The sequence below is a fragment of the Zalophus californianus genome, chromosome 2 (assembly GCF_009762305.2).
Source record: "Zalophus californianus isolate mZalCal1 chromosome 2, mZalCal1.pri.v2, whole genome shotgun sequence".
Lineage (NCBI taxonomy): Eukaryota > Metazoa > Chordata > Mammalia > Carnivora > Otariidae > Zalophus > Zalophus californianus.
The window spans coordinates 4,192,713-4,208,298 of NC_045596.1; the positions used below are offsets into that span (position 1 = coordinate 4,192,713).

At 55.0% G+C, this 15,586-nt stretch overlaps 1 protein-coding gene across 3 annotated transcripts in view; it reads right to left on the minus strand.

The window, feature by feature from the left end:
* Positions 1-553: 553 nt before the first annotated feature.
* The window catches only part of TBC1D14 (TBC1 domain family member 14), a 103,279-nt gene continuing 88,246 nt past the window's right edge, over positions 554-15,586 (minus strand). For all 3 annotated transcript variants that reach the window (XM_035726097.1, XM_035726096.1, XM_035726098.1), the window contains 3 exons: positions 14,697-14,806; positions 6,461-6,719; positions 554-2,943 (listed from right to left, as the gene is read on the minus strand). In XM_035726097.1, coding sequence (XP_035581990.1) covers positions 2,878-2,943; positions 6,461-6,719; positions 14,697-14,806 — 435 coding nt within the window. In that variant the 3' untranslated portion in view covers positions 554-2,877. The remainder of the gene's footprint in view (positions 2,944-6,460; positions 6,720-14,696; positions 14,807-15,586) is intronic.

Here is a 15,586-nt window from a genome sequence, read left to right on the forward strand (position 1 = left end):
GGCGCCCGCGGTCCCCTGCAGGCTGCGGGGAGGGCTGCAGGGCAGCACCTGGCTGACCAGGCTCTGAGCAGGGGCCGGGATGAGTGTGCAGCCCAGCAGCTGGCGCAGAGGGAGCGCGGGCTCACTGCTGGGATCAGGGGCAGGAAAGGGGTCAACGAGTCTGAGGTTCCCCTTCGGGGTGCAAGGGCCACGCTAAACTTCCAAATCCCAGTACCAAATTAACATAACCACCACCTCTTTTACTTAACCAAGCATAAGAAGTGGGTTTCAAAATGTGATGCTCGGGGCGCTTGGGTGGCTCAGTCAGTGAAGCGTCTGGCTTCGGCTCAGGTCAAGATCCCGGGGTCCTGGGGTGGAGCCCCACGTCCAGCTCCCTGCTCAGTGGGGAGCCTGCTTCTCCCTCTTCCCCTGACGCTCCCTTTGGGCTCTCTCTCGCATGCGCACCCTCTCAAATAAAATCTTTAAAAAAATAATAATGCGACGCTCAAAGTCAAATTTTGCCATACTTGAAGGCAAGAACTTCAATTTTAAACCAAACTACAGTAAACGTAAGTAACAATTTTACATGACTTTTATTTAATAAAACCACATATTTACAATTCAAAAAGTCCTAATTTGATAGACTTTACTAAATAAAATTAAAGGTTAACTGTACAAGCAATTAAAACATAGTATGTAGCAAGTATTATCAGGAAGTTTCTATCAGCAAACTATTCAAAATAGTCAAAAACTGAGCAGTTAAAAAGTACCTTTTAAAGTGAACATTGTTTCTAGATGGGCTTTCAGGGACTGGTGGGGACGCAGCTTTCGACTCTAAAGTGCCAGATGCACAAAGTCCCAAACCCCAAGTCTGAGATCCAGACAGCCGGCGGCCCGGGCCGGCAAAGTGCAGACTTGCAGGGGGCGCAGCCTTTCAGTCGGGCTCCCCCATTTTCCTAAGCGATGGCATCCGACAGAGCAGCCTGACCCCGCGGAAAGGGGCCACATGTGCCACGCGGCCCGAGCTCCCGGCGTCAGGTGGACATGGCCAACCGGGAAGACCCCGGGCGGTCCCCAAACAGGCCACGGAAACCTCTTGTGAGCTAGAGATTTGTTAAGTGTTCCGGATCGGCACGGAATCCCGGCTAAAAACGTAATGCATACGTGGTGACATAAGTCCCAAGAGATGGATGTCAAGCTGTCCGACGGAAGTGTTAAGGGCTGGGTTTGGACGCGCGGATGAACCGCTAACGCATCCTGCAGCAGCGGCACTTCCTGTCCCGACTGAGGAACATCCGTATGTACAGTAAGAAAATATATACACCTTTCAGGACAGAAAGCCCACGCCCGGGAATGACAGCCCGTGTGGGCGAAGGGCTGGGGCCGGCGGGGTGACATTCAGCAGCACGGTGGCGGGCGGGCAGACGCCGGCTGAGGCAGAGTGGGTCCGAGATGCTCCACAACCTCCCAGGAGAATTCAGTTAAGAAGACCGGGGGACAAAGGCAACTCCAGGAAACGGGACCCATGGCCACGGCGCGGCCCCCTGCCCATGCTGGCCGTGAACGTGGCAGACAGAGAAGGCCCCAGAGAGCCAGGCCGCAGGGAGGCCCTTGTCCCGTGCCGCCTGTGGCAAACCTGCTCTCGGAGCCGGGGCGCTCCCCATATCAGCACTGAGAGCAGCCGGGGGGCACTGCCCGCCCGGGGGGAGTGTGGCTGAGGGGACCCGCTCTCCCGAGCACTCGCAGACCCCAGCACACACCGGATCAGCGCGTGGGGACCGGTCTCCACACATCTGCCTGTCCTCTGGGCTCCTCGGTGTGAAAACCGTTCCTGTCTTTGAATGTGCGTGACCAAAAGCGTTTTTAACAAAATTCTTAAAGTTAGTCAGGGAAAAGTTCAAACGAGAAAGTTGCTGATGAACTTGCAGGAAAGCCAGCTAAAATGGGGAGAGGCCGACAGGACAAATGCCAGGAGCCCCGACAAGGCCACGTGCATGCGGCCCGCTCCTCGGCCCGCACAACGGTCTTTTAAACCAAAGGCAGGGAGGGAACCGCTGGTCCTTCTGTTCGGGTGACAGAGGGAAGAGCAGCATTCTGGAAGAGCAAGGGCACAGGCTTGCCCCGCCACCCCAGCCTCCACACACAGGAGGCGCGGGGGCTGGAGCCTGTCTCCCAACTCCGGCCTCCTGGGGGAGCAGCAATTCCTGCTCAGGAGACGGAGGGAACAATCTCAGGGGAGAGCAGGGGTCCCCCGGAACCCAAGCGGCCACTTTCAGCCCTCACGCTAGGATTCTGTCAGGGTGACAATGGAGAAGGGCCAACCTGAAGGTCAGGTGGAATCCCAGGGAGCCCACAGGCATGCGGGGTGACCACCCTGTGAGAGCCCGTTTTCCTTTCGTGCTGTCTTTGGTAGGTGGGCTTTAAAAACAGGACCTCCAGCCCCAGAACGGTTCTCCTGGTTAACTAAACCAACAACTCCTTCCTCGCTCAAGTAGGTCAGCAAGCCAGTGAAGCTTCCAAGGCCCCCTAAGTAGCATTTCTCACGCACCTTGGCTAAGGAAGACTGTCATGTACTTTTCATCAGTGGACATAAATGCATGACAATTTAATTAACTTTTGTGAAATAAGATGGGGAGGGGGAGTTAGCCACTGCCTTATTTTTACACCATGCAGAATATGCAGTGTTGGCCGTGGTCAACACTAGCTCATCGTTCCACTGAGCTTCTTAAGGCTAAGCCTTGGCTGAGTTCTTTAAAAGTCGTTTTGCTTTAAGGCCAACTCCAGTGTTAGGCTCAAACGTGGAAAGAGCCCGTTCTTGGCTGTCCGTGTGTCCATCTGGAACAACACAGGTGCCCCCTGGAAATCTGCTCCGGTGCCGAGTGCGAGTCCACCAGCCGCTCAGTGTCTGAGAGACGGGCTTCCTTTCTCCGTGTCCCGGCTGTCCTTCTGCAAGGCCGTCAGCACCTGGGAATCACAAGGGAGACGTCCGTGGGTGACCTGCAAACACACTGGACACAGGTCCTGCAGGTGTGGCAGCAGGCCATGCAGCCTCCTGGCTGGTGTCTCTGCCCTCCACCCCCCTTCCGCTGCTCCCACTCGACCCGCCACACCGGCAGCCACAGCCCTCCTCCTACCGTGGAACTCAACCGCGCCATCTCTGGGCTAATGTCCTACAGCCACGTCCCACCGGCCACAGTACCACCGCCGTCAGGACCCGGCTACAGGGCTCTCCTTCCACAATCTGGCTCCAGCCCCAGCGCTCGCCACCCCCCCAAACCAGGCTCTCGGCTCCCCGGATGCTAACAAGCGCCCCTGGGCCTTTCCGCGCAGCCCCTCCGTCCGCGGCACCAGCAAACCAGGTGTCCCCCGAAGGCTAACAGCCATGGGCTCTCACACCCGCCTGGGCTTTCCCAAAGTGACCGAGCCCCCCAACTCTGTGCCTGCCCAGCTCCTGGTTCACACCTTCATTTTTAAAGACACTCTGCCTGCTTAGAAACAGTGGCGCGCTCTGACCGGCCGCCCAAGTGTGGCACCTCACGCGCGCAGCTGGAACGCGTTCCGACCTAGACGGGTGGGAATTCAAAACCGGGGGCTCGTCGACTGCGGTCAGGTATTACATCACTTTAACTGAATTACACATTATGAGGGGCGAAGCAGAAACACTTTATGTAGGTTTCAAATGAACTGCACAGAAGGAAGTCCCCCTCTCTACCTCTAAGTCAATGGGACTGCTGAGCAAACATATTCATTTCCTTGTTTGTTAAGCTCTCCAGGGTCCCGACCTGAAGAGCTTGTAAGGGGAATGTGTACAGACCACAGTTCCCATGGAGCCTAGCACCGTATAAATTCAATGACGCCCCCCGGCCCCCACTGTCAGGCTGATTCCCATTGTGATCCCGTGATTAAAAAATGCCCTACTATCCAACAACCGCTGACCTAGTCTGAAGCGAACATTTTTACCTTGTCCCCAAAACACGAGACGGGCAACGACAGACCTGGGTTTAGTCCTGCCCTGTGTGTGCCCACGTGGGGGACGCTCGGGGTGGGTGGGGCGCAAAGACCAGCGACAAGGAGCGGCAGACCGGCGGACCCTCGACTGCAAGCGTGAAGTCAGGTGGTGACCGAGCTACATGTGGGACAAAGGCCATCAGGAAAGGCCTTGGCTTTCTGCAGCGACTCCAGAAACCCCTCAAGCCAGTGAACCATGGAGACCACAGTGTGCCCTCCCACACGGGCCAGCTTCACAGGCACACCACCCAGGCCGTCACATGGGGTCCCCACCCAGAGGAGCCTACTGAGCCGAATGCTCTGCAGTCACCTTCTTGAAACTCTTAGTAATTCTGAACAGTGATAACAGATTTCCATTTTGCACTGTCCACTGACTCGTAACCAGAGAAAGGCTCTTTCTCCCTCTCGCCAGATCCCTGATAATCATACAGCCAGTCCTGCTCACACACTAGCTGAGTGTATTTTCTAATAGTTTTATTAAGATATAATTCCTTACCCTGTAATTTGTCCATTTAGACTGTACCGTTCAAGGGTTTTTAGTGTATTCATGTATGTGTGCGACACTACCACAGTCCATTTCAGAGAACCCCGTATGCTCCAGCTTCCCTCCACCCACTGCCAGGCGACCACTCGCTGACTTCCTGTCTCCACAGAGAACCCTGTTCTGGACTTGCCTACAAACGGAATCACAGAGAGTGTGATCTTTAGTGTCTGGCTTTGTCCCTTCAAATGATGTTTTCAAGGGTCATGCATGTTGTAGCGTGTTAGGACATCCTTCCTTTTATCAAAAGAATGTATTTAATATTTCAAAAATGCAAATCCTATCACCCGAGCACAAAACAGCACCCCTCCCCACAGCCGCCCCTCCTAGTATTACCCAAGCTCCCATACAGCAGCCGTGCTTCTTCCCCAAAGACCTACACAGGGAGGGAGTCTGCCAGCCAGAGAGAGCATCATGTGACAGGACAGGAAGGGCCAGCTCAAGGGCCAGGATGAAGGACCCAGGTAACAGGGGAACTTATCTCTGGTTAACAAATGCACTGAACGGTACACTTTCAAAAGGGTGAATTTTATGGTATGTGAATTACATCTCAACAGAGCTGTTTGTGTTATAAAAACAAACAGGCTACCAGAGAGATACAGCCTGATCGCCCATGAAGTCATCTTCAGCTCTAGCAGTCACCTTTCAGGGAATGTAGAGTTTTGGGGACCATGCTGAACACCACCACCAAGATGTACCCAGCAAGATCCAGACTCTGGGAGAGGCTGCAGGACACATGAGCTCGTTTTTTTTTTTCAGTGAATAGAGGAGAAGGGATAAAGAGAGGTGAGGTGACCCCCATGTTACAAAGAAACTAACAAGATCTTTCCACTAATGGCACTGTGAACCTTACCCGGATCTCGATTCAAACAAACCATAAAGCTGCAGACACCTGAGACAGTCAGAAACTTGAAAGCGCCTGGATATTTGGCAAGGGCATGGGATCCGTTATCTAGTTTACTCTATTTTAGTATGTATCTGAAAGCTCCCACTAATAAAAAAGGTCACAGGAGAGTACAAGCCTCCACAGATAATCTCCAACTGATCCGATGCTCAGACAAGCTTTGAGCCGATACAGGGTCGAGAAGCAAGGCTTTATTTTTCCCTTCTCGTACCATAAATACTTGGAGCCAGGGCGCCTGGGTGGCTCAGTTGGTTAAGTGACTGCCTTCGGCTCAGGTCATGATCCTGGAGTCCCGGGATCGAGTCCCGCATCAGGCTCCCTGCTCAGCGGGGAGTCTGCTTCTCCCTCTGACCCTCTTCCCTCTCATGCTCTCTGTCTCTCATTCTCTCTCTCTAAAATAAATAAAATCTTTAAAAAAAAACTTGGAGCCAGCTAACACCGGCCAATCCCATAGGGTCCAAGCCCTATGCAGGACACCCAGAAAGGGTGAGAGGAATCTCGAAGGAGGCGGCCCAGGCTGGACTCGCTCCCACACCGTCAACTCAGCTGCTCCCGACTCAGCCAGCAGAGGGCCAGGCCAGCTCGACCCATCCCAGGGAGCCATCCTTCAGGTCTCCTGTCCTCCAGTGTGACCTTTGTGGGCCTCCTCTACTTACCAGTGATGGGGGACAATCCCACCACCCTGCCCCAGGACACTGCGGGGGCGGGGAGGGGTGCTTGGTTTAGAAAATGCCTTCTAACGTGTGGATAGCACAGCACTGGCAAGCAAGAGATCCCGACCTCCTGATGTCGCTGCCGGATGGGTGGGGGAGGCTTGTTATCCACCCTCCTTCTGAAACTCAAGAGACGGAAGGACTGCCCAAGACCCCGCACAGCAGGGCCAAGCCTCAAATTCAGGCTCCTCGTGTCCAGTCCAAGAAGGACTTTATCTGTTTTCTCAAAAGGCACTTGGAGTAACGACTTCCTCAGTCAGGCCACTGAGCTGGGCTACTCTGCAGGAAAAAAAAGAGAACAAAAGCCCCATTTACCTGAGCCCACTTCCTGTTTCGACTCTGCATCTGAATTGTAGCTATGGAAGCGAACACTTCCTCCGCGGGCAAGTCGTCTGGGAGCCTTGTCAGGAACTGGGCTATGTGAATGAAGTCCATCTTGGTCAGGATGTCCTCAAACAGCTTTAGGATGCCCAGGGCCGTCCGGAACAGAAACCCTTCCCCGTCACGACAGAACACGTCCCAGATTCGACAGGCCAGATCCAGGGGCAAAGATTTACTATACAAGGTAAAGATCCTGGAGAAAAAAAAAAAGTTTTGAGTTTTTCAGGTTTTGGATGGCACAAAGAAAGAGCTCTGAACTCAGGTCTAATCCACTGAAAATGCTCCCTGAGTTAGTCGCTTTCATACTTAAGACACAAGGGGGGGATGGGGGGGATGGGGGAGCAGGCAAGAGGCCTGCATTCATTCTGGAGACCAATTCTGTAAGAAAGCATTTCTCGGCTTTCACGCAGAATCCCAAACACTGAACAACTGAGTAGCTGATGCTGATCACACATATATGTGACAAATATTTATCGAGAATCTACTACGTGCTTACTCTGTAGGAGGTGCTGGACACAAGGTTAATAAGGTGGACAGAGCTTAGAGTATGAGGGAAATAAGAACAGTCCAGGGAATATAATCAGTGCACACACGTACTCCCCACTCCTGAAGAACACTGTATACTTTTCTACCACTAGGGGTCTGCAGAGGAACAAAGCAAAATTTTCCAAATAAACCTGAATGGAGATGGTAAGAAACTGATCTTATACTTAATGCAAATGATCAGATGAAAAAGTGAAGCAGATAGGCACGATCTTAAAATATTGTGATAATCTCCATCCAAACAACCAAAACAAATACAATCTTGGGTGACTGATTCTATTACCAGGATTAAGCATTTCTAATCTGGAACGTGCCTGTGCCACAAAGGGAGGCAAAGCCAGGTTGGGACGTAGGCCGAACGGGTTCTCCATGACCCCATTCTCCTTCCTCGGCTGGGAGAAACAGCCCGGGTGCGCACCCATCCCTGGGGTGTCTGCTGACCCCCAGGACTGGCCGAATGCTCCCTCTGATGCCGGTGCTTATCAGAACACGTGTTTGCTTCGGTCCTCCCCGTGGAGATGCCCAGGAGCAGGTTCCTCCCACCTCAGCACCTAGCACAGCACCTGGCAATCTCTGCCGAGGAAGCAGATGGGTGGACGTACCACAGATCTGCTCCAGGGGTCCCAGATGTGGTGGTTCTCATCACCTCCTCACAGGTGGCAGTGCTCACTAGAAGCGGGGATTCTCAGTTGCCGGGGGATACCCCCCCTTCCTCCTGGAAAATCGCCTGTCCACAGTTTCAGCACTGCCTCAGTGCCCACGGCCCCAGCTCTAGAGACACGCGGGGCCAGTGAAGGCATTCGGCCTCAGGCGTCGGACCCTGACTATGGGGCTGGCCTGGTCCGGAGGGACTGTCACCCAGCCTTCAACAGCAGGAGCCAGACTGCGACCCTGACCCCGAAGCCCAGGCCCTGGATGTCCAGATTGCTTTAAGCAGTTGGGCAACCCACAGGTGTAACCTTGGTAGGACACTTTATCTTTACAAGTCACAACAAGCCTTCAGCCCGAGCTACTTGCTACTTCACAGATGGAAAACCATCTCATCATTCGGCCGAGGAAACAGTTAAAGACATACGAGAGATACTTTTTTTTAAGTTTATTTATTTATTTATTTTTAGTAATCTCCACGCCCAGCTTGGGGCTCGAACTCACAACCGTGAGATCACGACCTGAGCTGAAACCAAGAGTTGGACGCATAACCAACGGCACCACCCCGGCGCCCACAAACTCTTAACATCTGAAAAGCAGTCTTAAGTGAGAGACGATCAGGAAACAAACCCAGCTACAGGCAAAGAGGGAGAAAAACTGCAGAAGTATGTCTGTGACATGAAGTTCCTGGTTTCAGACTCACGCATGCGTCTCCACAAATTACCTGAACGTCCTGGGCATTGTAAAATTAAAAAGAACGCCAGCCCCTGCCTACGACGCACCCCTGCTTGGTCTTCACACCCACCCAAGGCACCTACCGTTTCTCCGTGAGACAACTGCCCAGACCTGAGTCCTTCTGGTGCCCAGGAGGTCAGTCTACCCACCAAAACTCCGTTCTGAAGCCTACTGGTACATACTCATCACCACTGGGTGGTGAGGGTACACGGCATCAAACAAGATGGACAGAGCTGTGGCCCTCCGAAGAGCAGGAATCTTGGATGGCTGTATTAGCAGGTTTAAGCACTTCTAATCTGGGCTCGGCGGGGCTTCCTGCTCAGTGCTGGCACTGAGGCTCACATCTTTCCTAACAGTCACCAACCAGGCCCACGGTGTCCCTGAGACAGCACAGTACTGTCACAAGGCAGCTCACCCTGGGATGGCCGCCCAGGGCCCCGCCCTCTGCCTCCTCACTGTCGCCCTGAGCCTGTAGATTCTGCAGGCTTTCAGCAACCAGGGCACAGCCCCTCACCCACCCCCCCCCAGGGTCACATCGCTGCATCCCCTCCTGCTCCGGGGCAGACATCTCTGTCTGCTCCCCTCCTCCCACCCCTCCTGCAAGCCGCACTGCTCACACTGCCCACCCCTCCCCTCCCCCTTCACTGGAGACCCCTTCTGAGCCCACACTTCCGGATGCTTGCCTGCGTTTCAAACCCCACTTAGATTCAAACCGCCACTGTGCAGAGAGCTCCAGGAGGAGCTCACGCGGATGCCACTCGAGCAGCTGAAGAGAGCACTCAGCTCCCCGGCCACCAGGCTCTGCCCTGGCCCCGCGGCAGCCCTGGGATGGGGATGGGGATGGCTCCCACCAGAGCAGCAGGAACAGGAGAGCTCCAGCCCTGCCCGTTTCCAGCCCTTCGGTGCCCTCACCGCGCCCTCAGCACTCGGCTTCCTCCTGCTTGGACCCGTGAGCGCAGGAGAGGCAGGGCCCCGAGGCCTGCCCAGGATGCTGCAGGCTTCTAGCCATGGCAGCAAGAGAGAACTCAAGGCTTCTTCCCTGGACTGCTGCAAGTTACTGCACCTTACGTCAAAATGGTAACTTCAATTATACATTCACTAATGCAAAATAACATATTTCTATGTTGCGGCACTAAAGAAGGGGCTATGGGCTTACAAAAGACATCAAACACACCTTGTGTGCATCTGCCTCCCCAATGATGTGTGTGGGAGAACAGGTCAGGTTCTTCCTGCCAAGCCCTCCCAACTTCCAGAAAACATCCTGATCTGCAATGTCGCTCTAACTGATGGTCTGAGCTTGCAGGTACATGAGGAGGTACAGGAAGGGGGAGAAGGGGGAGAAGCCCCCAAAGCCTTCACGGAGGCAAAGGCTCATTCTCAGAAGCCAGCCCTTCCCTCATCCGCTCCCCGAGCAGGTAACTGAGCTGACAGGGTAACTGGCTTCTGTGCTGGGTGCGGCTTTATACACCCTCTGGCTTCTCCAATTTCTCCCCGCTGCAGCTTCACGAGGGCGTACCATCATGTCCGCTTCACAGATGAGGAAATTGCAAAGAAAGAGAGCCTGTGGGAAGTGGATCTGAGCCTGAGGTGGAGGCGCCATCCAGCACGCTCCCCTGTGGAGAAGCCACAACCAGAGACTTGGACCTTCTAGGCCTGACACCACCACTCCCGGCCGTGCCCACATGTTCCCACCATAAGCCTCTGCCCCTACAGCTGGCTTAGGAAGTGCCCCGAGCCCCCTCCCTCACCATGTGCTCCCCGTGTTCCTCACAAACTGAGACGAGCAGTTAGAAGAGACGCTGCCAGGTAAGAGGATTAGATTTCACGAGGGCTACGTGAATTATTAATGCCAAACATGAACTGCATTCGTTTAAGACTGGGAGGTAGTGGGGCGCCTGGGTGGCCCAGTCGGTGAAGCGTCTGTCTTCAGCTCAGGTCATGATCCCAGGGTCCTGGGGTCCAGCCCCACATCGGGCTCCCTGCTCAGCAGGGAGTCTGCTTCTCCTGCCTCTGCCCCTCCCCCCGACTCATGCTTGCTCTCTCAAATAAATAAAATCTTAAAAAAAAAAAAAAAGACAAGACAAGGCTGGAAAGTAATCATGACTCTGTTCCAACTCAGTTCCCAAGTCCAGCCCCTGCCCGAATCCTGGAAGCGGTTAGATCCCCCCCTGCCCCCACCCCGTGCCCGCAGAGCACCCTCTCATTGGGCCCTCATGCTGCAGCCCCAGAGGGGCCGGCAGGCAGCAGGTACGGCGCAGGGGCCCCGGCACTGCAGTGTAGGCTTCCCACTGCAAGCTTGCAACCCTCCCCGTCTCCCCCCCAACACTGACGAGGGTCCTGGGTGTGCCAGCCGCTAGGCCGGGCACTTGGGCGCTCGGCAGGACAAACCCCTGCTCCTGAGGAGCTCATGGGCGGACCTGTCACCCCAACGTTAAAACCTACAAATGAAATGAGAGCAAGATGCAACAGAAACTGAAATCTGCCAACCACAACCTTCACCCTGAACCCTTCCTTCAAGGTGGAGATTCAGTGGGATGGTGGGAACGCCAAGGACCCCCAGACCTCACTTCAACAAACATCATGCACGACAGGGAACGCACTGCTGGACTCTTCCACAAATCCCAGACTGTTTATTACAACACCCATTCACACCTCCAGATAATCCTGCCATTCGACAGCAGTGGGAAAGAGTTCGAGAAGTTCAGCGACCACGTGTCAATCCTCCCGCAAAACATGATACTGACTGAACGCCCAAAACTCTGCAGGGAGACGAACACTGCTGGGGAGACCTTGCTCTGGCCCTCGTATCTCCACGCACAGAGAAGAGTAACATGCCACACCACAAACCCCTTTCTCCGGGAAGGCGGCACCGGCAGGTAGATCTAATTCTCCACCATGAGGTCTCTGCACCGACGTCCCCCAGTCCACACAGAGTGACAAGCACCGGAGCGGCCTCAGGCTGCATTCTGGAAGGGGCCCCGATCTAGGACCTGGAGCCATATGCGGGGCCGGACACCAAGGCCACAGAGATACCCAAAAAAGCTCCATCTGTGAGCGGAACGGCAAGAAAAGAGAGACAGCCACAGAGCGGGTCCGCACTGTGACGGAGGGAAGCGTCCGCTGCAGGGGCGGAGGGGAGGAACGAGAGCATTCTGCAGGAACCCCTCTCCAACTGCGCTACGCAAGGGCTGAGAAAGCTACCCTGTCCTGCCGCACAGGGCAGAGGAACTGTCCTGGGAACAAGGCAGGAAAGGAGCTGTCGCCATCTTCGTGCCTACGCAGCTCCCCCGGGGGCCCTCAGCCAGCCAAGCCAAACGGGCCCATCCACCCTCGGATAGGGGGCAGGAGCAAGAGGCCTCGTCCTCGGGCAGCCAGGACCCGGAAGCCTGGGATGTCCCTTGTCTCACGGAACACATGCCCCGCGCCTGCCCGCCCGCCAGCCCTGCCAAGGCGGCGCCCTGCTAACAGGGTGGATGTGGCTTCGGGGCAGCTCGTGTAGCACGGTGATAAAGCAAAGGCTCTGGCGTCCGACCAGTCCGGGTGGGACTGGGCAGGGGCCTCGGTGGCTCCTGTGAAGACAAAACCAGCCGTGAGCATCTCTGCGCAGTGGGCTTCCAGGGCACGTCCTGAGCACGACCGTGCTTTCCCTGGCTTCCTCCTCGCTGCCTGCCCTGCTTCCCACTGGGGCCGTTCCCTGGGAGCACCCAACTAAGAACCCGAATCAGCGCAGACCATCCATGAATCCGGGCTGCAAGGAGTGCACCAGGAGCACGTGGTTTTGCTGGGCCCGACTGCACCTCTCCGCTAGCCCTCCACCGCCATGCAAACGGAAACAGTGCTCTCCTTGGTCCTTATTCCAGAGAGCAGCCAAGCAGAGGCCTCCCCAAAGCAGGCTGGGCAGCATTCACGAGGCATCAGGTTCCAGCCACGACCCCTCACGAACCCTGGAGCTTCCTTTTCATGGAGACACCCGGCACGCTGCGTCAGTTTTCATCATGGATGAGTCTGGTCCAGGGTTCACACTCTGAGGAGCATCGTCAGCATGTAGACTCAATCTCTGGAGCCCAAGCTCTGGGACCCAGCTCTCGGGGTATACTAAGTCCCCACCAAATCCCTCAGAAGGGCTCCATGGGCAAGCACGCAAGGTCTGGAGCAGTGAACATGAACACTGAGTGCCAGCTAGCCACAGGACCTCGGGCAAGCCGCTCTGCCTCTCTGAGCCCCAGTTTCCCCATCTAGGAGCCGGAGGTGTCACAGTTCACTCCAAGGGGCTATTCTGAGGTTACGGGAGATCCTGTGTGAGCAGCACTGCAGTCAATGAATGCAGGTGCCCCTGGCCTCTGCCCCCATCTGGATGGTCATGGTCTCCAGACAAGAACTGAGACGAGCAGGTCCTCTAGGACGGTGCTCTTGGCACTGCCCCTTGTGACCCAGTCAAGATTGCTGCACTCTGAAATCAATCAGGGTGGATGACCACCAGTGGTTCTTCTTAAGTAAACAGAATAGGAAATTTCAAAAATGCTTTACCTTGACAAAGCAAGGACTAGGTATTGTCTGAAACCTGTTTCGGCCAGGTACACAGAGAAAGTTTCTGTACATACGGCCACACACCACATCACGTCATAAAATCCCTTTCCTTTTACGAGTCAGGGTGAAAGAGTTTGAAAGACACTATTCCAGACAGTGTTTTCCAACTTCAGTTTTAGCCCGAAATCCTAAGAATAGGAGCTGGAGGCCTAACACAGGAGGCAGAAGCTGAAGGCTCTGGTGCGGTCTGACCCTCCCTGAACACCCTCCCCACCGTGCAAAGTCACGGTCAGCACCGTGTTGAGGCCCAAACGGGCCTTTCGGCCAAGTGACATCTTTTTTTCTGCAGAGCCCCTCTGTAAGCCAGGTGGCGGGGACCAGGGGTATCACCTTAAAAGGCCCGACAAGGTTCATAACTGCAGGCAAGAGAGGAGAAAACGTGTGCAGAAGGGGTTAATGCCCATCACCAAGGCCGCGAAGCAAGTAGCAAGAAAGACTGGACCAGGCCTGAGGGTTCCAGAACCATACTTCTCCCACCACTGTTCCACACGTCCGCCACTAGCAGACCTGCCCCCAAACATGAGCGTTCTCAGGGGTGACATCCCACCCCTTCCTCAGGCGACCACATCCACCTCTGCATGAAGATTTGCCTGGCCTACTGCTGTACCCAGAACTCTCTGGAGCCTCCTATCTGTATGTCTACTTAGATGTCCAGCAGGTACTTCCAAATCAGTGGCCAAAATCAAATCCATGAAGCACACTGCCAAACCTGCTCCCAGCTGGGAGTACCTGCGAGCCCCTCACTAGCTGGACACTCGAGTGCAGGTGATGCTCGGCCTTCCCTCACACATCCGCAAACTCCCTCAGGGACAGGCAGCTCTCCTCTCCATCGGCCTCTCAGCCCCCTACCGTCCACCAGCTCCCCAAGCCTCAGTTCAAGCCCTGCTCTTTTGGCCTTCATGTGTCCCTGCCTCTGGGCTCCCAAGTAACCTGCAGCTCACTTCTGGATATAACCCGCCTCCATCCTCACCCTGAGCAAAAGCCTGCAACTGTTCCCTCTGGCCCCTGCAACCTGCCCAAGCTCCCCGGCATGGGACCTAAGTCCCACACGATCTCTCACCCCTTTACCGTAGGCTCCAGCATCACCAAACCGACCGCTACAGCCCTGCTAATTCTGGGCCACCACGTGCTCACGTCACACCTTGGCTCAAACTCACGGGTCACCTCTGTGTACTCTTACCCAACCCGGGGTGCAGGGCCCTGTCCATCTTCCCTGCCTAAGAGACAACATGTACGACACACTACAGAGCTGTCTGTGGACGCAGCTCTTCCCACTGGACAGAGCTCCGGACAGGCAAGCGCTGTGTCCTGCCCCCTACTCATCACTAGATCCTAGCAGGAGCCCAGCACAGACCTGTGGTTAGTGACACCTCGCTTACTGCACGGATAAAGGGCACTCTGAAAACAAATAGGTCCACAACACCGTTTCTCTCCTTCGCAGAATAAAGAAGGACACAGACAGTAATAAAACAGACCTCAGAGCGCCTGGCAGATGCAGGAGCTTGAACAGCACAGGGCACCTCAGACACAGAGCAGTGGGGAAGACAATACAACAGGATGTGGGCGGGAGTTCAGCCGAGCCCAGAAAGAAGCCGGCAGTGAAGACAATGAACAGCAGGCAGGGAGAGGAGAAAACCCATAGAAAATTCAGTCTTACCAATCAATTAGGTAGATGTCTGGAGTTAAGTTGTTTTTCTTGAAATGAGCAAATAATTTCGGCAGATTTTCTTCAAAGAACACCTCAAATGCAGCAAAATAGGTCAACATCTGGGGAGACAACGTGAGATAGACCAATGAACCAGTTACCAGCACAGACTTCCACTCTGCAGCAGAAAGGCGACATACGGACGCTTTCAGGACAGGACAGCCGTCATCCACAGCTGCATACACGTCTCGCTGGGCTCAGGCAGTTTCTACCTGAGCCCCTTCTCTGCTCTCCACAACGTCACCAGCTACATCGTCGTATTCCCTCAACTTACACAGAAGGCGGCAGAGGTCCACTGGTGTGCGGCAAGGCTGGGACCTGAACTGTGCCTGGCCCACTGCAAAGGCTGAGTGTCGTGGGCTGGCTCTTCTCCAAGAACCAGGAAGGATGAACTGTCTAAAGGGACCTGAGAAAGCACGCACCCCTCGCGCACAACCTTGGCACATCCCGAGGGAGTGTCATCCTGACGTGTGTGGCAGACAATGCCACTCTGGCCCCAAAACGCAGCCCTTTTAATGCAGCGAAGGGAGAAAATATTAAGGAAAAGCAAGCAGTCAGAGCCTCTATCGTACGGGCACATGCTCTTCAACTCCTAGAGGTTTGTAGGAACATAGCACGCACTGAGCAGGGGAGTGCTGCTGGAACAGGAAGAACAGCTGGGGTGGGATTAGTCATGACCCGCGTCAGAGCGGCGGCCCACTCCTGGCCCATGCAGCTGGATGCACGCGGGCAACTGGCAACTCTCCGACTCAACGAAGGGATGTACTATAAACCAGTGGGTCCCGACGGGGGTGCGGGGAGGACTCTGCCTCCCGGGGGGACACCTGACAATGTCAGAGGAG